This window comes from Euprymna scolopes, chromosome 14, assembly GCF_053919585.1.
Source record: "Euprymna scolopes isolate OS-2025 chromosome 14, ASM5391958v1, whole genome shotgun sequence".
NCBI lineage: Eukaryota > Metazoa > Mollusca > Cephalopoda > Sepiida > Sepiolidae > Euprymna > Euprymna scolopes.
The window spans coordinates 48,799,207-48,824,414 of record NC_136495.1 but is presented as its reverse complement, the minus strand read 5'-3'; the positions used below and the strand labels follow the sequence as shown (position 1 = coordinate 48,824,414).

General features: G+C 30.6%; 1 protein-coding gene across 2 annotated transcripts in view; it reads right to left on the bottom strand.

The window, feature by feature from the left end:
- The window catches only part of LOC145293359 (Fanconi anemia group E protein-like), a 37,077-nt gene extending 13,245 nt beyond the window's left edge, over nucleotides 1–23,832 (bottom strand). The window contains exons 1-6 of one of the 2 annotated variants that reach the window (XM_080139999.1): nucleotides 23,517–23,832; nucleotides 15,000–15,235; nucleotides 13,869–13,964; nucleotides 12,053–12,159; nucleotides 8,118–8,222; nucleotides 5,949–6,092 (exon numbers count right to left, since the gene is read on the bottom strand). In XM_080139999.1, coding sequence (XP_079996125.1) covers nucleotides 5,949–6,092; nucleotides 8,118–8,222; nucleotides 12,053–12,159; nucleotides 13,869–13,964; nucleotides 15,000–15,235; nucleotides 23,517–23,737 — 909 coding nt within the window. In that variant the 5' untranslated portion in view covers nucleotides 23,738–23,832. Of the gene's footprint in view, nucleotides 1–5,948; nucleotides 6,093–8,117; nucleotides 8,223–12,052; nucleotides 12,160–13,868; nucleotides 13,965–14,999; nucleotides 15,305–23,516 lie in introns of both variants that reach the window. The other variant, XM_080139998.1, reaches the window with a different exon arrangement.
- Nucleotides 23,833–25,208: the final 1,376 nt, after the last annotated feature.

Below are 25,208 nucleotides of genomic sequence, written 5' to 3'. Positions count from 1 at the left end.
ATACACAAGGAAATGAAAAAATTAGGCCTAAAAGCAGACGTATCAGCTAACAAAAATAACAAACTTCCTGGACATCACGTTAAATTTAGATAAAAACACATATGAACCCTACTTAAAGATAACGCTACTCCAATATACATAAACCCTAAGTCCAATTACCCACCATCAATTATAAAACACATTCCTAACTCGATCGTAAGTACACTCAGTAATAACTCAAGCGATGAAAATGCATTTAACAGGTCAACCAATATCTACGAAACAGCCCTAAAAAATAGTGGATACAAAAATATCAATATCAAATATAAGCAACAAAGCACCAATAACTATAATAAAATTAAAAATAGAAGAAAAAGAACTATAATTTGGTATACGGCCCCATACAATCAAATGTTAAAAACAAAACTTGGCAAGAAATTTCTAGATCTTATTGAAAAACACTTTCCCACAACCAACCACTTACACAAAATCTTCAATAAAAATACCTTAAAGTTATCCTACAGTTGTTGCAAAAATTTAGAGATGATAATTAAAGCACATAATAACAAAATATTAAATAAAAACAATGTCAACAACAACAAAATAAACACTAAAAAAAAGTAAACACCATGACAAAAATAAAACTAACACTAGCAGAAATAATAATAATAATAAACCAACCGCGGACAAGAACAACCATACTATAAATAAAAATACTAATAACGAACAAGATAAATGCAACTGTAGACACCGCACACTTTGCCCACTTCAAAATAAATGTCTAACCAAAAGCGTAGTTTATCAGGCAACAATATTTGCGAAAGAAAACCCAAATAACAAGAAATATTACATAGGCATGACTTCCTTAGATTTCAAAACCCGATACTATGACCACAAAAGTACATTCAACAATAAAAAACAATGTATAAAAACAACACTAGCGAATAAATACTGGGAACTCAAAGAAAGCGGACATTCGCCGGTAGTCGAATGGAAAATAATAAGACAAGCTACCACGTGTAGGTATCTAGACGACCCATGTAGATTATGCCTTCATGAAAAATTTGCTATCCTGTACTTTAAAGAACCCCAACATCTATTAAACTGTAAAAGAGAAATAGCGAATAACTGTGTTCACAAAATAAAACTTACTCTAGAATAGCGATACAAAATAGTTTTTAAACTAACAAAAACAATAGAAAATAAACAAATAAATAAATTAAATAAACATGAATATACATAAACGATCACACATATATGTAGGTATATCTATATATATAAAAATGTAAATGTTGGTTCGTTCGGAATTAATTGTCTAAAAAACCACTGGACGGATGGCTTCCACGTTTTGGTATAATATGTTTACTATATCCATGTGTGTTTTTATATATTTCTTTTTAATTATAACATTATACTTAATTTTTCTATGATAAATAGGTGGATTTCTTTATACCGAGAGACCATTTTTTTTATTTAGGGACAATTATTTATTACCGCTTCCTGTCACATGACCAGTGTTACAATTTAGCGGTTTTCCTGCTATATCTGGAGATTTCGGTTACAATCTAGCGGGAAATTCTAGAAAATCTCGAGGTATTTGGCACCCACACATCCGCATTAGATTATTAAAAAATAAAGAAAAGCGCTTGAAAATATTCAATGTAAGTAAAAAAAAAGTAGCATTTATTGCCTTTGGTAACAATTATTTATTGATTATTTGTTTTGTTTTTCACCTTTTTTTCAACTAACCATTCTTAAATCTCACTATAAAATCGATTTTTCCAAGTACATTTTAGGTGGGGGTGGGGGATTCCAACCTCCGAAGTTTGGGTTTGTATTACTGTACACAGATTCGAAAAAGTTGTCAAAAAACAAATATATAACAAATAAATGTTATCAAAGGCAAGATAAGTTACTTTTCTGCCAAACTGGATATTTAAATTAACCACACGTGGTCTCAAAATAAATGCCGACGCTCAAAGTGTATACACATTTTGATTCCTCCCTTTACTTAAAAATTCACCAAAAATCAGGAAATTAACGAATTTTAATGAAAATTGCAGTATTTTTCAAATAATGATCGCAGAATATAATGAACTAATTATTTTTACTTAACTCTTGGTGAAAATGTTTTATTTTGTTTAAACAAAAAATACCTTTACTAAAGTTATGGTTTTCAGTAGTAAATAAAAAACGCAAGAATTTATTTTTGCTTTTTTTAAAGCATCGTAATTTGTAACAATAAAAAATAATTTTTACAGTAACATTACGAAAAAAGCCCCTAAAGTCCGTATTAATGTATTCGATATAACTCGAAGAAAAATGAATTATCGGATACTATTCAGGAAATTAAAGATTCAATTAGATTCCTATTTCAGTCACCTAAATTATTTAGGATGAAATGAGTTTAGGAATTTATAGCCAAACCTAAATATTTTTTTTTTTGGTAAATATCCAGATACGCTACTACAGAACACAGACCACTCTAATTTGTTTTTTTTTTTTGGGGGGGGGACAAATATATAACAAATAAATGTTATCAAAGGCAAGATAAGTTACTTTTCTGCCAAACTGGATATATTTTTCGTGTTTTTATTCAATGTAACATATTTATTCAGCTCGAAAAACATACAGTGTTTACCGATGTATTCGAAAATTCAAGATGGCGTCTCACACCCTCTTTAACACCGTAAGTTTGGAAAAAGGTGTTATAAATACAAAACTATACAAAATACTATTAAAAACACGCCGAATATATGTCAACCTATGTCACAGTAACATGTATTGAGCGAGTTTTTAGTATTTTATCCGGTTTTTTATTTATAACATCTTTTCCCAAACTTACTGTGTTAAAGAGAGAATCAGACTCCATCTTGAATGTTCCAATACATCGGTAAACACTGTATGGTTTTCGAGCTGAATAAACATGTTACATTGAATAAAAATACGAAAAATATATCCAGTTAGGTAGAAAAGTAATTTATCTTGCCTTTGATAACATTTATTTGTTATATATTTGATTTTTGACAACTTCTTCGAATCTATGTGTACAGTAATACAAACCCAACATATTTATTCAGCTCGAAAAACACAGTGTTTACCGATGACTTGGAAAATTCAAGATGGCGTCTGATTCTCTTTTTAACATGGGAAAAGGTGTTATAAATAAAAAACTATACAAAATACTATTAAAAACCCGTCGAATATATGTACAAAGTAAAATCTTCGGAAAATGTTAAATGGTGTTCTAATTGGTAAATGTTGGTGCGTTACTTACGGAAAATTTGAAAATTCGATGTTCCAAGTAAAAAAAAAAAAAAACAGATAAATTACCCCCCCCCCTCACTCCAACTTTGTGTGCTTTCCTTTTCTTATTTTATTTCTTTTTCAGCTAATTTTAAATTTTCCACCCAAAAAGCGCTATAATGTATTTTTGAAAATTAGAAAATTCTATGTCCTGGAAAAAAAAAATCCCCTCTCCCCAACGTAGTTTGCTTGGTGAAGCCGTCGTTTATGCTACAGCGTGCATGCGCGTAGCATAAACGGAAGCTGCAAAATGGTGGAAAGAAGTTCGTGAGTTCAGGGGTAAATACCATGCAAACGGTAAATTTGCCCCAAGTTTGACTATCAGATTCGTTGTCAGCAACCTCAATTACCTATAAAAAAACAAATTAGAGTGGTCGGTGTTCTGTAGTAGCGTATCTGGATATTTACCTTTTTTTTTTCTTGCTTAAAAAAAATAGCATTAATACAGTAAGTTAGGTAAGCTGACTTTCGTTTAAAAATGGAATTATTTCCCTTTCGTTATTAACTTTTTTTTTTTTTATTTTTTTTTCAATAAATATTTTGTGTTTTATATACATAAAGTACAATTGTTGAATGTTACTGTTTTGATTATATTCGTTTGGGGGGGGGCACAATTAAAAAATTAAGAAAGATTAAAATGAAGCGAAATTTAAGTTTCCGTTCCATTTTTACAACAACCATAAAACAGTGCATACTCAGCAAGTTTTATCGTAATTTATAAGCATATTGAAACACTAAATCAACATTATTTATTTTTTTGCATAATTAATGATGGAAGTATTTTTCTGTTTATTTTCTGAGCATCTGTTAAAAAATAAATAAATAAATAAATAATTTGTACATTCTCTTGAAAAAAAAGAATCAAACTTTTCTCTACTTTCACATGTGTTCCATTTTAACAAACTGAGCCACAGCAACGCGTGGCCGGGTACAGCTAGTATATATATATGTACACATATATATATTTATATATAAATTAAAAAAAAAAAAAAAAAACACTAACCTAGTTTTAAAACAGATCCTTTGTCCGATAAAATGCATTCCCATTGGCTGATAGGAAGGGGCGCGGTGGAGACTAGAAAGCTGATTGGCTAATTAAAATCTCAATAGAAGAGGAGCATATAAAAACGATAAACAACCACAGAATTCGCGCATAAGCCTGAGGAGTCCTAGAGTGGATGAAACGCAGAATATTCAGTGTAGCTTAATCGCCATATATATTTTATAAATTACTAACTAGCTCTACCTACGTATTGAGCACTTTAAGTAAATACTTAAAGTTTACGCATAAATCTATACTTTCGTATATTAATTTTATGAGTAAATCAAGTAGTTATATATATATATATATATACATACACACACACACACAAAAATGTTATGAAAGCTTGGGAAGTAGTTTATCAAGAGTTGAGAGAAATTCCACTTCAGCATTTGGGTGAAAGTCCATAACCATGACAGGAAGAAAATATATACTAGAAATCAAAGTGATCAAGTAGTTTTATTTTAATAAAAATAAATTTTATAGCTAAACAAAGATCTTTTGACACCATTTTGAAAGACAAGAGGAATAATTCCAAATAATTCAAAGTTTTGCAAGATTTTAGAAAGCCATTCTTAAAATGGAGAGAAGAGGCTGTTCAAAAACTCAAATTTGTTAAAAAAAAAATTTTCTTTATAAAAATAAAAGTACCTGATGAATTTATCATTGTTGTTACACTTTCTTTCCGTTGCAGGTACATACAGAGGTTTTTTTCTGTGATGGTAGTGGGAATTGTGAACTCTAATTAGTATTTACAGCAAAGACATGCCCAAGCATTATATTTCAACGATTTATCTTTACAAAACTAATATGTTTGTAACCAGTAGGTTACTCAGGATATTTGTCTTGGTTACACACATCAGTATGGCATATAGTCGATGATGGATAAATAAATGAAACCAAGATGAACTTTGTTCCTAACCTGTGGCAGTCATGGCCCTGTGTGGAGAGAGGGTAGTATAGAAAACACCTTTGTTTTTCTAAATAACTCCAATAAGTTTTAAAGGAGTCAAAATTAAGTGACACTGAGGGACAAAATACAAAATAATTCTTCAAAAACACTTAACTCCTCTATTCCCACCATGAGTTATTTGAAATCTTAGTCTTCACGGCAAGATTAACATTTTTGGAGGTAACTGTTACAAAAGGGAAAAATTAGCTTTCTTAAAAAAAATAAATAAATAAATAAATAAATAAAAAAAGAAAATGCTAAAATTCAGAGAACCCACACACACACATATATATATATGTGTGTGTGTGTGTGTTGTGTGATAAAAGTTGCCCCAGCCCGGAATCTAAGTATCTGATTCACATATTCATAAATATGAATACTTCCAGAAACACGATCCTAACTGCATTTCTCTAACTGCTTCATTATTGTATTAAAATTGAGTGTGCAAGAATGCAAATTACCAACATCTACAAAACCCCACTATTCTTATAAATGATTGCTTAGAGAAACAGAACAGCAGTTGCTCTCAGTTCATGTGATCCCTTTCATAAGAGATTTTGGGATAATGTAATGGGGGGGGGGATCATTTACAACAATAGTAAATTATACTGTCAAACATTAAAAACATTTTAAGACCAAATGGAAACTATAAAGGACTTCTAATTTTACCTTTGGCTGTATACAGATTTTAGCCAAGAGTAAGCAATTCTCATAGCTAATGTCATTTCCAATCTCTACCAAATACCGACACAGTATGGAAAAGGCAGATTCAGTAAGTACTTCCAATTCAAGTTGATTACAGATTTGCTGCAGCTGAAAGAGGGAAGAAAAATACGACCATAATAAATGTCTTTTTCAGAATATATTCTGTTGGAAATAAAACATTTGGGTCAATTTATTGAATATGAAAAAAGAAATGTTTACAAATAGTTAAACCTTAAATAAAAATTTTAAAATCAGACTCTTTCTGTTGGTTATCTCCTCTATGAGCTACAAATTAAATAGTATTACTACTTGATAAAATTTCCTCTTGTTCATTTAAATAGTAGTCTTCATATTGAGTTATTTAGTTTTATTACTTGTGCCACTTAACAGAGGGAGAAAAAAAACATAACAGTTGAGGGTCATCAAACGAGAGTGGAATCTATCAAGAAATAGGTCACTATTGTAAATTATGGCTATTTACATCAGTTAATTGATGTAAATTTATTTCAAATAATTAAATACAAGAATGGAGAAATATTTTGGCACAATTTTAATATTGAGGTTCAGACGAAATGAGCTAAAAAAATAAATAAATAAAAAATAAAATAAAAGAAAACGGATTCATTCAGCTTTTATAAAAAGACAGAAAAATTACTTGCTTACAAAGAAACGCGAAGTAATTTTTATTTATTTGTGTTCCTTTAATGTTTATGAATTTTTGAGATGAGGATTGACTATTCAGACTGTTCTCATCTTGAGTGTTATCTTTTTCACAACATTTTGGGTGATTTACTCCACCACCACACACACACCTTTATCAGGTGTATCTTATTGAACTTGGGAATCTGCACAGAATTTTGAATGAAACTTTAATTCATAGGGGTAGCATACTCTCATTCTGTTAACATTAAAAGTCCTAAGTAATTCACAATTATATTTTGAGTGTCGCCTGCACTGAAGATTGAACCTTCAATCCACCAGAAGATTCTAACTTTTTAACTGAACTTTACAAAGTACTTTTACAGAGTTCAACAAGATACACCTGAAGGATGTCTGAGTTTACATTGACCGAAATGTTATGAAAATAACATTCAAGATGAGAACAGTAGTCCAAATAGTCCAAACCTCCTTTCAGTATTTAAAAGTATGTTTTTAGATATTTTAGTCAAGGGAAACAACCCATACATAATAGAAGTAATCATGGCATAAGAATATTTAAGTAATGAAAAAAGTTGTCACACTAAAAAGTATTTTTAGAAAGAAATTTAGCTGAAATAAGATATATCCATGCCAATAACAGTTAACAGAAAAAGACCAATTCTAATAAATTATTGATACATCGACTAGATTGCCGTTTGGATCCGACTTTAAAAATCTGGCTAGATAATTTTCATATCTTAACGTAAAGTTATTTGTAATCGCATGATATATAATTTAACTATTTTTTTTAAATTATTAGTTCTAAAAATATTTCTTCATTTTCGATGCAACAGGTAGAATAGTATATAAAAAAAGAATACAGAGAGAAATTATCAAATTCCCACAATCTCTGAACATTATACTCAATCGGTATATATATTAATATACAGGGTGTTTCAAAAGTCTTGGGAACATAACGATTTTTAATAATGTTCCCAAGACTTTTGAAACACCCTGTATTCCAAAGTCTGCAAAGATTATAAAAAGAACTTGGAATCCTTAAAGATTAAAAGGAGTGACTGTATAAGTAATAGGATTTCTAAATATAGAATACAATTTTTTTTTTTTTTGCATCTAACCTTGCACTTGAAAGGTGTTGGCAAGAAAATTTTCAAAAAGCAATCTAATGGATGTTTTTGTTTTTAGGACAACAATTATTACAGTATTTTTGGTCATTAAATTATTAATTGAACCAAAGTGCTATAAAATTATAATTTTAAGATAATGTAGTTTTAACCTATTAAATTAAGTTTCTAATGTTAAGAATGGCTAACTTGTTTACGAAGAAACAAATTTACACTAGTCAATTTGTATAAATTAAATATTTCAAATAGGATTTTTTCGATTTCATTTTATACTACTACAATTAGATTATGTTCCTGATAGAGGAATATATTTTTGGAACAAATAGAGTTAAAACTAAAGCAAACAAACCTGTTTCGACGAACAAGTAATCAACAATTGTATTTCTGTGGGAAGTGTTGCTGTTTGCACATCTTCAGTTCGATGTAAGAGGAAATGGAGATGGGTTACTTGTTGCTGTAAAAAAAATTAGAAAATAAAATTTAAATACGATTGGCATAGGAAGATCATATGTAGGGAAATTAAATGTACATATACATTTTATATAGGAAATGGAATTCTTGCCAGTCGTGAGAGGCATCCTCATTGGGGAGGCAGTTTTCCTATACAACGATGACATGACAGTTCCACTAGTCTCTCACTTAGACAGGCTCCAAAACAGTCTCTAACCTAATAGGTTTCGCACTACCAACTCAGCTCCAACCCCTGTTCCATCCCTGCAATATTACATCTTTGTGCCTGTTTTACAAGTATTTTAATGGAATGTACTCTGACAAAATCATACCACTTGTACCTTCTCAAGGTTAATACCTCCAATTAACCTAACAAGCAGCACTTTAGATGATGGAAAACCTACTCTTCCTTCAAGCTGCTAGACTTTGGAATTCCCTCCCAATCTCCTGCTCCCCTGCCCTGACCATATTGGCATGAACAAGTGCAATGTGATCAGACATCTCACTACTCCACTTCCCATAGTGTCCATGTAGATATGGTCAATTAGTAGCCTTATGTCCAAATGGTACTGTGCCTTGTTTGAGGGGAGTGAATAAGAGTAAAAATAAAATAAAAAATCTATTTATGACATTGGATTTTGTAAAATTTCATTTTCAAAAAGGTGTAATGTCTAAATTCTTGACACTCAGCAATACCAGATAATCCAAAATTATTTTTGGGCTTTTTGTCTCTGGTGATAGGACAATCTTATTTTGTAAAATCGGCACTGAAAGTGAAAACATGTACAAGTGTTGTATAGTGGTACATTTTAAAGAGGATGACATTGCGTTCATATTAAAAGAGATATAATGGGGAGATTCATGTTGGAGAGACGGTGGACATATATATAATGAGGAGGGGGGGGGAGAGAGAAGACATTTATACATATTACAGTTCTGTAGATTCTTATAATATAGCGAAAAGCGAGGGTGATAAGTTCTTTTAACACAGGAGGGGAACAATCATTATTTATGAAAGAGCGGACATATTACTTGGAAGGGGTTACACAAAGTTCATATTAAGATTAACACATTACCTTCAATTGTTGAAGGACAACACAAAGACAAACAGTTACAAATATCGATGATGTTTATTTCATTCGACCGGTCGAAATGATGACGTCAGGAATTCAAATGGGTTCTACATGGTTAAACTTCTACCCCTTCGCCTCTGAGGGGACCCTCCTCTGACAATATCAGCTCTTTCCGACAGACTCTGCTGACTGCTCAAACCAGACCTAGCTCCTATTATTGAGAATTCCCTTTTTGCTATGATGTCAGATGTGTGGTTCAAAACGTGACCAACTCACATGGCTAAGCACATGTTTGTCCAAAACACTTCTGCAAACAAATTCTCAACTAACGTAATTTTCAACCTACCCTATTTTTTCAATATATTCTTAATTTGTATTGTTCATTCTTTTTTAGCTGACATTTTTAATTCAGTTTTCATAAAAGAATGAACAATTCTTTTTACAATACAAACAATATCTAACTATTTTATATGGAATTTAACAAGAGCGAAATTCTAACATTCCAAGTCTAAATCTATTTCTGAACCTTGCTTGCAAGGTTCGAGTCTTGGCTTATCCTAGTCTCATTTTCCATTCATCTAATGTTTTCCTTATTTACATGAAAAGGGGACAGCCTTTTCATGTAACACAAGGTACAAACATTATATTGTTAATTCCCACTTAAAAAATTCTACCCAGCGTCCTGATATTTTTGTACCAAGCCATTTTGCCTCAACAAGAATACTTAGTCTTCATATTGACACGAAGCTAACAGGTTAACCATGTTTTTTTAATGAAAATTTGATCAAAATAAATGGGCATTATTTTTGTGCTAACATTTTGAATATGTTCAAGTTTCAAATTAAAAAAAAAAAAAAAAAAAAAAAAAAATTTCAAATGTAACTCATTTTTCTAAGTGTAGCTTATCTTTTTTGTTTAATAAATTATGGTTTCTCAGTGTTCTTCTACCCTTACTTTCACTAGGCAACATGTCTAACCTTTATATTTTTCCAGACATGAAACCACATAGGGTCCTTAGTTATGACATTTTCCATAGAAGGTCTGACTCGTACAAGATACTTTTGAACAGTCAATCACTTCTGAATACGATCAAGATATATGGATTACACATGCTGAATTTTTTCAACAAACTCTTTATGTATAATATACAGATTGGGGAGTTTTCTGGTGATGTATTTGGGATTTGGTTCAGATTTCTTAGAGCTGAGGAAACGCTGTCTGGATAGAAGTTTTGGTGAAGGGTTTCTTTACAACTGTCCATCTCTCGATATACATTGCTGTTACTACATATTGCCCTTGCTTGATATTTGTAGGCAATGGACAATTCCTTTTACATTATATAGATTGCGAGATTTAGATGTTCAGCAAAAGTTGGCTTTTAATATACAGATACCCTAAATCGCAGAAAGTATTTTTTTTTTGTTCCTGTATAGATGGACGGATAGAGTTTACATGATCCAGTAATGTTTGAACATCTCCCTAATGAAGCAAAATTATGAATATTTCGTCCATATATTGTAAACATTGTTGACGTAATGGTTTTGATCTTAACACCATTACCTCAAAGTCTTCCATGTATTCATTGCCAGTATTACAGACAAAACTTATTTAATGCATCCACATAAAATGTATTTACCTCAGTGTTCAACATACTAGATCTAGGTGAATTATAAAAAATATATTTATGGCAATTAAGCTACAGACTTCTGCACTCCATTTTCATAGAAAATTATGAAACTAAAATGCACTTTAGCATGACGATCCACAACAGGGATGAAATGTAGATGCTGTTACATAGCTTAATTGTCATAAATATATTTTCATAATGTGTGTGTGTGCAGATATATCTCCACTCTTATAAAAGTTATTGTATGTGTATGTATGTGTGTGCATATGTTCCTTCCTTATAGGCTCCAAAATGGCTGGCCTATCTTTTGCAAATTTTACAAAGGTAATTTATATGTCTGAGAGTGTTTTTAGATATGTTTTATACAAAAATTCATCCAATAAGTATCAAAAATTGAAAACATTTGATCTTAAGTCTTAAGAAATTTTCACAGAATATTTTACGTTACACTGGTCAAGGCAAATAAAATCTTAGCAAATCATTGTCAAAAATTGAAAAAAATCTGATCTTAAAACTAGTCTTTCTTATAGATATTAAAAAAAAACAAAAAAAAAAAATAAAAACATTAATCAGAAGTGACTTTTCCAGATATTCATCATAAAGCCCAAATATCAGCTGACGTGATATTGTTAACAAACTCAGACAGAATTTGAGGAACGATATTTTTTTTTTTTTTTTTTTTTTTGCAAATTAATCCAGATAAATCATTCCTCGTAATATATAATAATCAATAGAGGATTGATTTTATAACACATACACAATCTGCATAAATTAAAATATGTCTAACCATATTGTACAACCGGGCAATACTAGGCGTCCAGCTAGCATACATGTCATTTGTTTGATATACATGGAGTTTCATAAATTAAGGATTAGTATATAAAAAAGTTAAATTGAAAAATCATATTTCCACAAAAATATATATAAAAGAGAGAGGATAAGGAAAACTCAGGACAAAGTGATTAAAGATGAATTTGAGAGATATGATAGAGACCAGAGATAGGTTAATTAAGAACTGAAGCTGGTCCATCACATGTCAGTATATAAAACAGACATTAAACTTAATGATAATGAAAATAAAGTGAGAAAATAAAAATTAAATGCTCATAAATCAAAACAGAAATTTTCACTTACTTGAATTTCTAACGACAATTCCAAACAATCATTCTCCAAAGTTTCTTTTACATTTTCTGATTCTTGTCCAACCGATCTCATCTCTTCTGCTGAAGTAAAAACCTTGTCTGCAATTAAAACAAAACATTTTTAATTCTAACTGTCGCTTAAAAATACTAGAAAAGATTTTATGAAAAAATATGTCAATAAATAAATTAAAAAAATAGTGATCATTTGAATCATTTATGGAGCTCAAGTGAAATTATTTGAATCAGGAAAAGTGAGTTTGGAAAGCCAGTTAGATATAAAAATAACGGCAGAGATCCCAAATTAGTCACTTTCAATTTTCCAATAATTGTGCTGTTATTCTTTTATTTATTTGCATTTTTATTTTTTTTTATTATTACTTTTGACTTAAAAAGCAGAAAGAGAGAAAGAGTGATAGAAACTGCATAAAATAAAAGGGAGGGGGTGTCATACAGTGAAAGAGAAAATGATAGATTGAGGAATAGTTTACGTTGTTATTGAACGTTACGAAAAATTAATGTGACCAGTTGGATCATCTGAACCTTAATTAAATTGTTTAAAATCAGGAAAACTGAATTTGCAAGACCAGTTAAATTGAAAAGGCAAAAATTAATCTTGTTTGCTATACCTCACTACCCACTTCATGTTAAAGATTCTGCTAATATTCCCTTTTGTTTATAATGAACTATTCCAATCTTTACTCTTTCCTTTATTACTTTCGATTTGGTGATGGAAGCAAGAGTGATAAATACTGTATAAAAAGTGAGATATCAAAAAATAGTGATAGAGGGTGAGAGTGATATATATAATAATGGGTAATGGCTTAGATGGGCGACTTATAATTAGAATAAACAAATCAATTGCAAAACTGAGGAATATTCTAACATGTATATTTCTGATTAAAATACCTGAAAAGTCCTTAGATATACAAACGTTGATTAACTTAGCTTTAGTATAATAAATGAATGGTAGGGACGCATCATTCTTTTTGGAAGGGGGTGAGAAGGAATTAGAGATTCCGTGCAGATTTCCCAAGTTTTATAAGATATATCAGAAGAAGGATGGAGGTTACATCCACCAAAATGATTTTAAAATAAAACTTAAGATGAGAACAATGGTCCAAAGAATCCAAAAACAAAATTCTATTTAATACGTAGATGCGATGCTAACATTTCGGTGGACACAAAAGTAATGGCAGCTAAACGCTAACACCACTAGTCGTCAAAGCTCCCAAATTGGGAGCTCACTACTGGATGCGATTTAAGGTCATACACAGGGTCAAGATCATAAGCATGTGCAAAACATTACAGCACATATTAAATGAGAATGTTTGAGGAGTTCACACTCAAGGTTCACAGAAAAATAAAATATTGTTATTTTGTGCTTTATTCTTTAAAGGAGGCAAGGGGTGATCCACATTAAAAACAGTGTACAACGCCATAAGGGGAAAAATTATCTCATTAAAAAATTATCCACACCAGAAAAACGAATACAGATAATCAGTTACCAATTTCTGGACATAAAAACCTAACCAACCAACATTTAGTATGAACGATTAATTTTAGATCCAACATCTGGTATGAACATTAATATTAGAAAACCTTAAAAAGAGTCATAACCACAGTAGGGAACCTTGTATTTTAAACATTTTTTTTAAGTAGACAAAAATCAAATTTTAGGTGGTCAAACCACATAATTCCTATTTCTTGTGTGGTCCTTTCCAAGTCTGTTGCAATATAATACACTAAACATGCAACCAACTTTCACATGTTTATACAGCATTGATTGTACAATTCACTAAAATTTGTACCTTGTGGAAGATCTTCAGAGATATCAATAATTTGGACATCGTCATCATCGCTGTAAAGTGAACTTGATGATACAGTCGACTCTTTCAATCTCCCTTCTGAAAAAGAAAAAATTCAAATATTTTTTTTAAAAATGAATACAATACAAATAAATTTTTGAGCATTTTTTAAAAATATTTTCATGCGGTGATTCAAATGTAGCTTTGTTTCACGTGTTATGTTTTTATGATTAATATCAAATTATGTCAGATGAATTTTCAAGGTTTTATGTTGAAAAATTAAATTTTATTTTCACTAGCCAAATTTCACTTGTTATTGTTATGCTATTGGCAATAACATACTAAACCTTTTGTCCGTTAAGAACGAGCAGAATTCAAGCTCCAATTTTAAAGAATTTACTTAGCTCAGTCCGGAGAATCTATATCATTGTTAGGATAATATATCACGATCAAAGGGAACTAACTCTTTTTGTAAAAGGCAGAGTCACCTCCCTTTCTTAAACAGAGTTCTTGCGTCTTCATATGAGAATGGCACAAGAGATTTTTATCACAGCGGCAGACTAGATGACAAGGTCTCATGGAGATCTATATTGAATTATAAAGTAGATTTGAAAGAATCATTTTTCAGCTTACAACTTAAAAAGCTCCATTCATTAACAATTATGAAAACTTTTTCTTTAGCTAAAACAATTTGTACAAAAATTTATTACTTTTCTAAAACAAACAAAAAATCTATATAACATTAAATTAGAATTGCGTTTACTTGACTTACTGAAGACTTATCCCAAGAAACATTTCTGTGCCAAGTGCATTCCTATATGTATGCATGTACATCTACCATTTTAATCAGGTTTCAAATGGGAATTTCTTAAAGAGATTTTAGGCTTCAATGAAAAAAAATTTTTAAACTTGAAACCAAGATGAATTTTCCAACATGGGGGATCACAAGCAACATCTATTTAATTTGGGGTTAAATTCCACTAAAATTAGCTTTTTGAATAAAAAAGTTACAAGATTGTTTTTGCGCCTAATAAAATTTGAATACAAAAACGTAAATTCAAGAAAAAAAAGAGCAGAATTATACTAAAATGTGTAAAATTTTTAGCCCCGATTAAAAATGTAAGAAAAGCTTACCAAAGTTTGTGCTGGGGAGAAAAGGGTTCTCTGCTTGATCTTGCAAGAGAGCAATTAAAGATGCAAGAGGAGCTTGGTTATTTTCAGAAAACTTGTAGGATTCACTAAAAAGAGGATCAACCAAAGAGTTCTTCAAACTGTTTAAAAGGGAGACAATCCATGGTTGACAGTGAGGTGACAAATGCTTTTCCAGATGACTCACCAATTGACGGGTCATAACGACTGGCAGTTCAGGTCTGTGATGGATCAGAAACGACAAGAGGAGACGTTGAAAATCATTATCCAAGCCAAAAAATGTAGGAACACTAGAGAGGAAAAAAAAAAAAAAAAAAAAACGTTTTATGAATAAAAATCCAATCAGATACAGTTTGGTCTGCAACCATACATAAAAAATGGAATATTTAAACATTGATAAAACAACCATGCTACCTTCCAAGTTGAAAAACAAGATCTTCCATGAATGCACGCAAACTTTCAGATATCTTGGTTAGATACTCAGCGATGACTGCAATATCCTCAAAGTTACTGCGCACATCAATGCAACATGACTCAAGTGATGCACCATCATCAGCATTCTCTTTGACCACAAGATCAGCAACATTCTAGTCAAAGGTCAACTTGACTGTTGTGAAACCTGTCACTTTATACAAAGTTTCGACCACTGGCCTTCTTCAGATGTATCTTGTCAAACTCTGGAATCTTTCTGCTCAACTCAGTAATCTGCACGGAATTTTGAACAGAACTCTTTATTTAATCCAGAGCTAGCAGGTTCTTGTTTTGTCAAACATGATTGGCTAGAAGTCCTGAGTAATTTGCACTTGCATTTTGAGTTATGGTGGTAAGGGGGTGTTTAATTAAAAAATGAAAATATCGGGGGGGGGGGGGAGGTTATATTGCACGTATCCATTATGGAACAAAGTTCTCAAAAAAAAAAAAAAAAAAAAAAAAAAAAAATTTCATCAAGTATTTTTTTTTTTTTTTTTTTTTTTTTTTACAGCTGAGATCTTCAGTACAAAACAGATGCGTACAATAACCTTTTTTTCGATATTTTCATTTTTTAATATCTTGAGTAAACTGTACAAATACTGTAATTTTTTTAACATTTTTTCAAAAAGTTATAGAAAAACTAAAAAACTTAAAAACTATTTCACAAGAATTTAAATTAAATGTACGAGTCACAACTTCCTTTTCGTTTGCAATGTTTTATTCAACTTTGTTAAATTTCGGTACAAAAAATAAAAAGGTGATTTTATTGGTTAAAAAAAAAAATAAAAAAAAAAAATTAAATTAAAAAAATTGCGTGCATAAGTGTTCAGTAAACAGCCATTTGTTGGCCATAAAATGAGTACAAACACTAAAAAGTACAAACTTATTCAGATAGATAGAAGAGTAAACCTATCTGGTAAGATTTATTTATATATTTCCTTTGGCAGACCTATACGAGTTCCCACTCCCTACAAATGCGTGTTTTTCATTTTGTTTATCATAAATGACAGACTTAAGTATCATATTAGCAGAAAAAAAAATTTAATGACTTAAGGGGGTTATGTGATACGTAGGTAAAGAAATGGACTATAAGTCAGGTAGCAATGATGTAAAACCTCATAACCAGAAAGTGAACCCCCTTATTACGTCATTAAGTTTTTTCTAAATATTTTCTGCTAATATGATACTATTAATGCTAGTATGATCTACAATTTATGATAATCATCTTAAACTTAAAAAGGTATAAAACAGGTCCGCTTTTGCTTTGTTTTTTTAACCACTTTGTACGTAATAGTCAGAAAAGAGAAGATGGAAAAATAAACGAATTTTATTTTTATTCAAATGTCAGTTAAATGAACGATTCTCTTCCAATAGCCGGAATGTTTCATATGCCTGACGTTTCATATTTTGCAATTTTGATTTACCAGGTAATTTCGGCCATTTTTTATTTCGATTTTTCGAACGCTTTCGTTCAAAATAGCCAGATTTTCTTATTCAGTATAGTCGAAAACCTTAAGTCATTTTAAAGAAAATTGTGGAAGTGGACTTAATGTAAAAATTTATCCCTAGGAGAGAAAAACAGACAGAATAAAATCTGAAGTAATGAACCACGTAACAATATATAAATTTATATGTACAAAATAAAACAACTTTGAAAATTAAACATTTCTTAAAAAGTGTTGTTCGTTTTCTGTTAAACAATAATACACTTTCTAAAAATAGTTATAAATATATAAAAATGTACATTTTGTTTATTTAATCATGCGCTTACTTCCAATATCAAAATATTTTTTAATACTAGGTGTATCAGAAGTGCCCATTAAAAATGATAAGAACTTTAATAATTCAACTATTTTTCGAAGCTTATAACTACTTGAAAAAATGTAATTCAAACGCTAATTTTTTCTCAAAGGAGCAAAGACCAAATTTAAAAAAGGTTTAAAAGCAAATTATGCAATATTTTTTTTTTTTTAAATCAGTTTTCTTAAAGATTTACAAATCAACACATTTTAACTTGCTCCAATAAAATATGTATATATAAATGCCAAAAAATAACTTACCTATAAAAAAATACTATTCAATGGGTAGTTCCATTCTTCAAGAATTTATCCATATTTATATTTTAAATACCATGTATCTTTCTTTTTTTTTTTTAAACAAGTATTTAAAAACCCTGCCATTACGTAAACATTATTACGGTGTTTAGCCAAACGTCGAACCGGTGATTCATTTTGTTTTAAACTACGGATGAACAGAGGGACGTAAAAACCACACATTTGCATTAGCCGTCTAGTCTTGCCTTGCGCTTGAAGAAATTTATGGCTCCATAGCTGAAAACTAGTCACATTTTACTTATAAGTTTTTTTGCCTTAAAAAAGTCAAATAATTTTTTTTTTCTTCAAAGAAATACAGGAGTTTTTGATTAAATATATTTTATTTTTTTAATATCTATAAAATAAAAAACATTGAATGAAATAGAAATAATTTTTTCAATAAAACGAAACTTTCTGTGCAATATATGAAGATTATAAGGTTTCTTAAAAAAAAAAAAAAAAAAAAAATCAACATGGTTTAAAGAAAAAAAAAAAAAAAAAAAGTTTTAAACTTTGGACTTTACAGATAAATTTGCAAATAACTGTTTTAAATTAGCTTATTTTATTTATTGATCTTTTATCTCCAATTTGTGATATATAAATTTGAGGTGAGAAAATTATTTTCATTTTAATAGATATTTCAAATGGGGGAGAGGGGTGAATTAAAAAAAAAAAAAGCAAAAAACCTTGTCTAGAATATTATATTCGGTTTATTGGAAAGAGCATAAAATTTCACAATGAACCTGAAAATATCGTAAATAGAAAAATTGATAGATTTTTAACGTAAAAAAATTGAAAAAAAATTAATTCGTAAAATTCAATTGATTTCATTACGTAAACAAAAATGGCTGCATGAAGGCGCGCCGGCACTTTGTAAACACTTTTTGCTTTTTTAAATAAAAAAAATAATATTTATTTTTTAAACGACTTCAATAATTTATTTTGGAAGTATATTCCATAAAGAAAATAAATAACCCACTTTAAGAGAAATTATGAGTTTTATTTTATTCGCAGTTTTGTTAGGGGTATCAAAAATTCCCAAAATTCTGACACACCTAGTAAAATACTGGTGTGTCCCTTCTAGAGTTGTCGAACTTTGCCGGGACTTAACTGCAAGAATACTGATATTCAATTATATACCTTTTAACAGGTGCTTCTGCAGTTTAACTGTTTTTCCATAAGTAACACAACGGCATTACCCGAGAAAAGAACCGTTTAATATTTCACAAATTCTGTTTACATTGAATGGTGGCTCTTTCCTCAATGTAAACAGTATTTGTGAAATATTAAACGGTTCTTCTGCTTGGTTAATGTCGGCGCGTTATTTACAGAAAAACGGTTAAACTGCGGAAGCACCAGTCAAAAAGTTTACAAGTTCTATAATTGAAACCCCCCTAAAAAAATTGTTTTCATAAACTACTCGTGAAAACGTGGCTTTTAGATCAATTAAAAAGCATTAAAACTATGTCACAACAACACAAGAAAATGAACATTTTTTTTTTTTTTAACTTATTTCAAATATCCGCTAAAGATTCCTCCGCGATGTGACAAGTCACTTTACTACACGAACACATGTGAGAAAAGCGTTAACGAAGGCAGTGAAATGGCGCAAAATAATCACAAGGTCCAGGGGGTTAATACCATGAAAACTGTAAATTTGCGACTGGTTTAGATTAGACACCGCCAAAAAAATGGCCAAAAAAATCAAGTTTTTTTAAAACGAAATTACATTTATTAAAATCCATTATTTCTGAGTAACTTTTCCCCCAGAAAGATAAAACCCTGAATTTTATCATATAGGAAGCAGAATAATGTAAAACTTTTTCTACTATTTTTAATTAAATTTTCAATGTTAAATTTTGCCCAAAAGTTAACAATTGGCATTTTTTGTTTTGCACTAAAAACGTATATAAATAGTTAAAAAAAAAAAAAAAAAAAAAAAGAAAAGTTTTTGAAAGACTTAATTTGTTTATTTCTTGTTTAACTAAGATTTAGGGTGATTTTCTATGAGAATATGCAAAAATATAATATATGTACCTGGATTTCAAATCATTTCACTTATTCATATAGGCAACCAGTTACTTCGAGTCGATTTGATTACAATGTTTACAATTTGTACTTGATAAAAAGCAAACTACGGAAGACAAAAAAAAAAAAAAAAAAAAAAAAAAAAACTTATTTTTCAGTGACGAAAATTTCAATGTATTATTAACGCTGAGGCTGGCCAGTACCAGATGGGTGACCATTTGTATGAGTTTGGTTTTTAATGCGTATGTGTGTGGGGGCCAGGCTCCCCAAAATGGGGGGGGGGGCAATTTAAAGCAGAATAAAAAAAAAAATTATTTCAGCGCGTTTGGTCCACCATAGTCGAAAGGCGGCAAACGTTTTCAAACGTGATAAAAAAAAAAAAAGATTTTTTGTATCGATTCTTCAAAGCATGCCCTGTTTAATAATGGTTATGCATTATTCGGCTCGCTAAAAAAAAAAATTGTTAATTTTTTTATCAAAGATTTTAAAATGGCTTTTTTCGTATAAATATTAAAAAAAGAAAATTTTTGTTTTGCTTAACTTTAATTATTTTACTTAACATATTCACCGAATTTCACATTTCAAAACTCAAAAGCGGGATAATTAAACACAATCGAATTCCTGATATTCAGACGTCAAAATAAGGTATGCAAACAAGTTTTTTTTTTTTTTTAATCTATAATTCTGTCCCTTACAACAATATAATGTTTTGTTCAGTTTCAGATGATTATTTTAAGCATATTTGGAACCCCCTCAAAACAATGAGTTTTGTAAGCAAAAAAAAAAAAAAAAAAAAAAAAAAAAAAAAAAAAAAAAAAAAAAAATTATATATCGTTTATGAAAAATAAGTACACTGTTATAAAGTTCATTCTTCTCTTAATAATCGCTGAAAATTTCGTATTGATCGGATAATTATCTGATTGTTGGTAGATTTTGGGAAGCTGAAATGAGAACAATGAAAGAATGTTAAAATGAAAAAGATTACACGATTACTGTGGCCGAATTCCGGAAATTGCTGAAGCAATTTACGAAAAGGAAATAAGTTCGAAGTTAATCAACGAACTTAAAAATATAACCAAAATCAACTTATTATTTAACGTTCACAAAACAAAAGTAAACAACCTGTTACAATGAAACTATGTTAATTAATCAACAAAAAAAATTAAATAAACTTGTTAATCAACCAAGTTGTTGTCCAATTAGCCAAAGAAAAATGCTTCCCTTATTTATTGAACACTTCAAAAAAGTTTTAATCATTCTGACGCTGACTGATTACCTAAAACAGAAAAACAAATTTTATTTGTGTGTGTAATCATTTTTTTTTTTTTCGTTTAACATTTGTTCCGCTTTTTCAGCGTCCCAAATTATATCTTGCAAAATATGCTTATTTTTGCTATGTTTATACTGGTTATCCCCCTTAGATTTGATGATCCATTGATATGACAAAAATGAAAATATCAAGGTTATATTGTACGTATACGTTTCGAATTGTAGATCGCCGAAAAACAAAAATTTCACTTTTTTTTTTTTTTTTTTTTTTTTTTTTTTACAGTGGACAAAACGTTTTTATGACAGCACGTTGTTGGATTTTAGAAACACCAGGGGGAGATAACTCAATTTAAAGCGCCGGCACTCCCTCCCCATATTTAATACTAGCTTTTCTTCCTAAAAATCGAACATTTTGCTCAATATCATAAATTGTTCTTTCGCAGTAAAAAAAAAATAAAAATAAAATAAAAAATACTTGATGAAATTAAGTGAAATTTTCTTTTTCGGAGAACTTCATTCTATAACGGATACATACAACTTAAACTTTTCGAGATTTTCATTTTTGATGCTAATGCACTTACTGATCCGCGCTATTTTTTAAATCGTATTTCCAAGTTTAATTAAAGTTTTATGATTTTTTTTTTTTATTTATTTAATTGTAAGGTTAAAGTACAGAATAGGTACAAAACACCCTGTCCTCCCCATGTTAAAAATGTCTTTTTAAATAATATTATTTCAGCACGGATCAATAAGTTCATGAGTACCTCATTTTTTAATGTCATGATTAAACTGGACAAGTACCAAAATAAACATTTACTCATTTATTTATATATTTGTTTTTGGGTTTGTTTTACTGTACGCATAGATTCGAAAAAGTTGTCAAAAAACAAATATATAACAAATAAATGTTATCAAAGGTAAGATAAGTTACTTTTCTACCTAACTGGATATATTTTTTGTGTTTTTATTCAGTGTAACATGTTTATTTAGCTCGAAAAACATGCAGTGTTTACCGATGTATTGGAAAATTCAAAATGGCGGCCGACTCTCTTGGAGAGGGTAAGTTTGGGAAAAAGTATTATAAATAATAAACTAGACAAAATACTGTTAGAAATTCGCTCAATATATGTTACCGTGACATAAGTTGACATATATTCGGTTGTTTTTTTAATAGTATTTTGTCTAGTTTATTATTTATAACATCTTTTCCCAAACTTACCGTGTTAAAGAGACAGTCGGCCGCCATTTTGAATTTTCCAATACATACATCGGTAAACACTGCATGTTTTTCGAGCTGAATAAACATGTTACATTGAATAAAAACACGAAAAATATATCCAGTTTGGTAGAAAAGTAACTTATCTTCCCTTTGATAACATTTATTTGTTATATATTTGTTTTTTGATAACTTTTTCGAATCTATGTGTACAGTAATACAAACCCCCAAAAAAGTCTTTCCGACATTACCCGCCCCCCTCCCTCTGGGAGAGCTTTTATTCTTTTTCATATAATTTTAAATGTTCCACAAAAGATTCGTACGCCATGTGAAAATGCAGTTTGCTACGTGAAGGCGCACTTAACTGCCGTCGTTTATGTTACTGCGTGCTCGCGCGTAGCGTAAATGGAAGCTTAAAATGGCGGAAAATAGTCCCTGGATTCAGGGGTTAATACCATGCAAACGGTAAATTTGTGACGGGTTTGATTATTTGATTCGTTGTCAGCGACCTCGATTACCTCTATATAAAAAAAAAAAAAAAAGAGTGGTCGGTATTCTGTTGTAGCGTAGCCCTATATTTACAAAAAAAAAAAAAAAAAAAAAGGTAGGAGATATATACGAGGAAAGCGAAAGAAAACCTCAGGGAGGAGTCATTAAATTAAAACCCGTTTACGCGGGGTCCACGTTCCTCGTGAAGTGCCAAAAGTATTACTATACACAGTTGTCAAAAAACCAAACAAATAAAAGTTATTAAAAGGCAAGAAGTTACTTTTCTACCTAACTCAAGATCAAAGTGTAGTATCTGTTCTCCAGATGCTGCACTTCAATTTCTTGTTCTTTGTCAGTGGAGGAGAAATACTTCACGCCCGAGACAAATTAATTTTTGTTCCTTTTCTCCACGTTAAAAAACGACCGTGGTGTCTAACTCTGTCTGGGAGGCATTGTAAACAGAGACCTAACTGGATATTTTTTAGTGTTTTTTTTTATTTATTTAAAGTAACATGTTTATTCAGCTCGAAAAACAGTGTTTACCGATGTATTGGAAAATTTTAAATGGCACCGGACTCCGTTTTATTTTGTTTGTTTGTTTGTTTTTACCACTTTTCCGTACCAATATGTATCGATCGAATTGAAATAAAGTCGTTTCAATGGTAGAACTGAAAGTTCAAGATAACCAATATATAAAATTTTGGTTATATTTTAAGCTCCTTATGCTAAATAATAGATTAAAAGTTAAACTCATGTGGAGACCAGAAACACGTGAAACAATTCAAGCGGATTAAAAAAAAAAAAAAAAGGCGAGGTTTTTTTAATGAATGAAAAAAAAAAAAAACTTGTTGATTGTTACTATACGTTTCAAAAACAAAAAAAAAAAAAAAAAAAAAGAGAAAAAATGTGTATTTATCAGCGCAAACCGATACTTACAATATTAGCTTGTTGTCCTCATTGATTTGAGGTTGGGTAGTTTTGATCAAACAAACCATTAAGGCTTCCCAAGATGGTTTCTCTCCGTAATGCGACATGGCAGCATCTCGCCACCAACATTCGGCAGACACCAGTGGTTTACGACCACTTCTGAAGGCCACAAAAAGTCCCCACCAAGACAGGGGAAATTTCGATACGCTACCTCGTTGGTCAGCCATCATACTTTTCCAATTTTAACTATTTCATAGGTTACAATATTTATAGTCACTTGAAATACAAATTTTGAAAAATGAAACAAAACGCGCCAATTAGTTATCACGTGATTTTATTTTGAAATGTACGTCACAAGAAAGGGTAGATAACTCTAAAGTACAATTTTGTAAAGCTTTTATGAATATTCTCTCTCTCTCTCTCTCTCTCTCTCTCTCTCTCTCTCTCTCTCTCTCTATATATATATATATATATATATATATATATATATATATATAGATATATATATCACTAATACTTTGTATTTTTCTTGGCCTTCGGGCCGAGAAAAATACAAAGTATTAGTGATATATATATCTATATATATATATATATATATATATATATATATATATATATATATATATATATATATATATATATATATGTGTGTGTGTGTGTTTGTATGTAGGGAGAGTGGAAAAAGGAAAGTGACTTTGTCCATCTATGTATTGTCAATTTTGTGTCTATAGACTTGAAACTTGATCTACATGGGATTTTTTTAATTTTTATTTATTTTTATTTTTTTACATTTACACACTTTGATGTAGAGGGCTACTATCAGGGACATACGTTGAAGGGATACTGTGTAGGGAGTTGAGCAGTAATATGTCTGTTCACATTACACTTGAACGTCTACATATCAATACAGTTGGGAAGCAGGAACCCAGAAGGTAATTCCAAAGTCCTGCAGTTCTGGGGAAAAAAAAACTACAGGAGTAGACGGCTTTCTTACATCTAGGGATCTCTGCTGTGTAGGGGTGAGACTTTGCTGCTTGTCGCGTTTGTCAGAAGTATTTATGTCGAGGGGGTACAACGGCTTATAGTTCATCAGAGCATCCACCATTAAAATACTTGTAAAACAGGCAGAGGGATGCAACATTTCATCGATGGGACAGAGGCTGAAGCTTAGATGACTGCTCAGGACCTATCAGGTTGGTGACTCTCTTTTGAACTCTGTCCAGGAATGAGAGACTAGTAGCAAATATGACAACAATACTCCATACATGGGCGAATGGTGGCCTTGTAGAGGTACAGGATACTGTAAGTAACATTCTAGCACGGTAGAGAGAGCCCACCTTCTTTGTAGCTGCCTTGGCAATGTTCTCAGTGTATCTGTTCCAACTCCCTGTGAACATTAAGCCGAGGAGTTTGAACAAAGTACTTTCAAGTACTGTATCTTTAGCTATTGATGGTTGAGAAGGTTTCTTGCAATTATTAAAGGAAACAAGCTTAGTCTTGGCAGCATTGAATGTTATTTTCCATTTTTGTCCCCATTCGACTACAGACTGGATGTCTTCCTCTAGGGTTTTCGCTATTGCCTTGGATATGTATTCATTTGTTTTCTCCTCATGCCTAATATAGAGCATGGTGTCATCAGCAAATATATCCATCTCAGAGACTATTTTATCAGGGAGGTCATTTATGAATATCAGGAGTAAT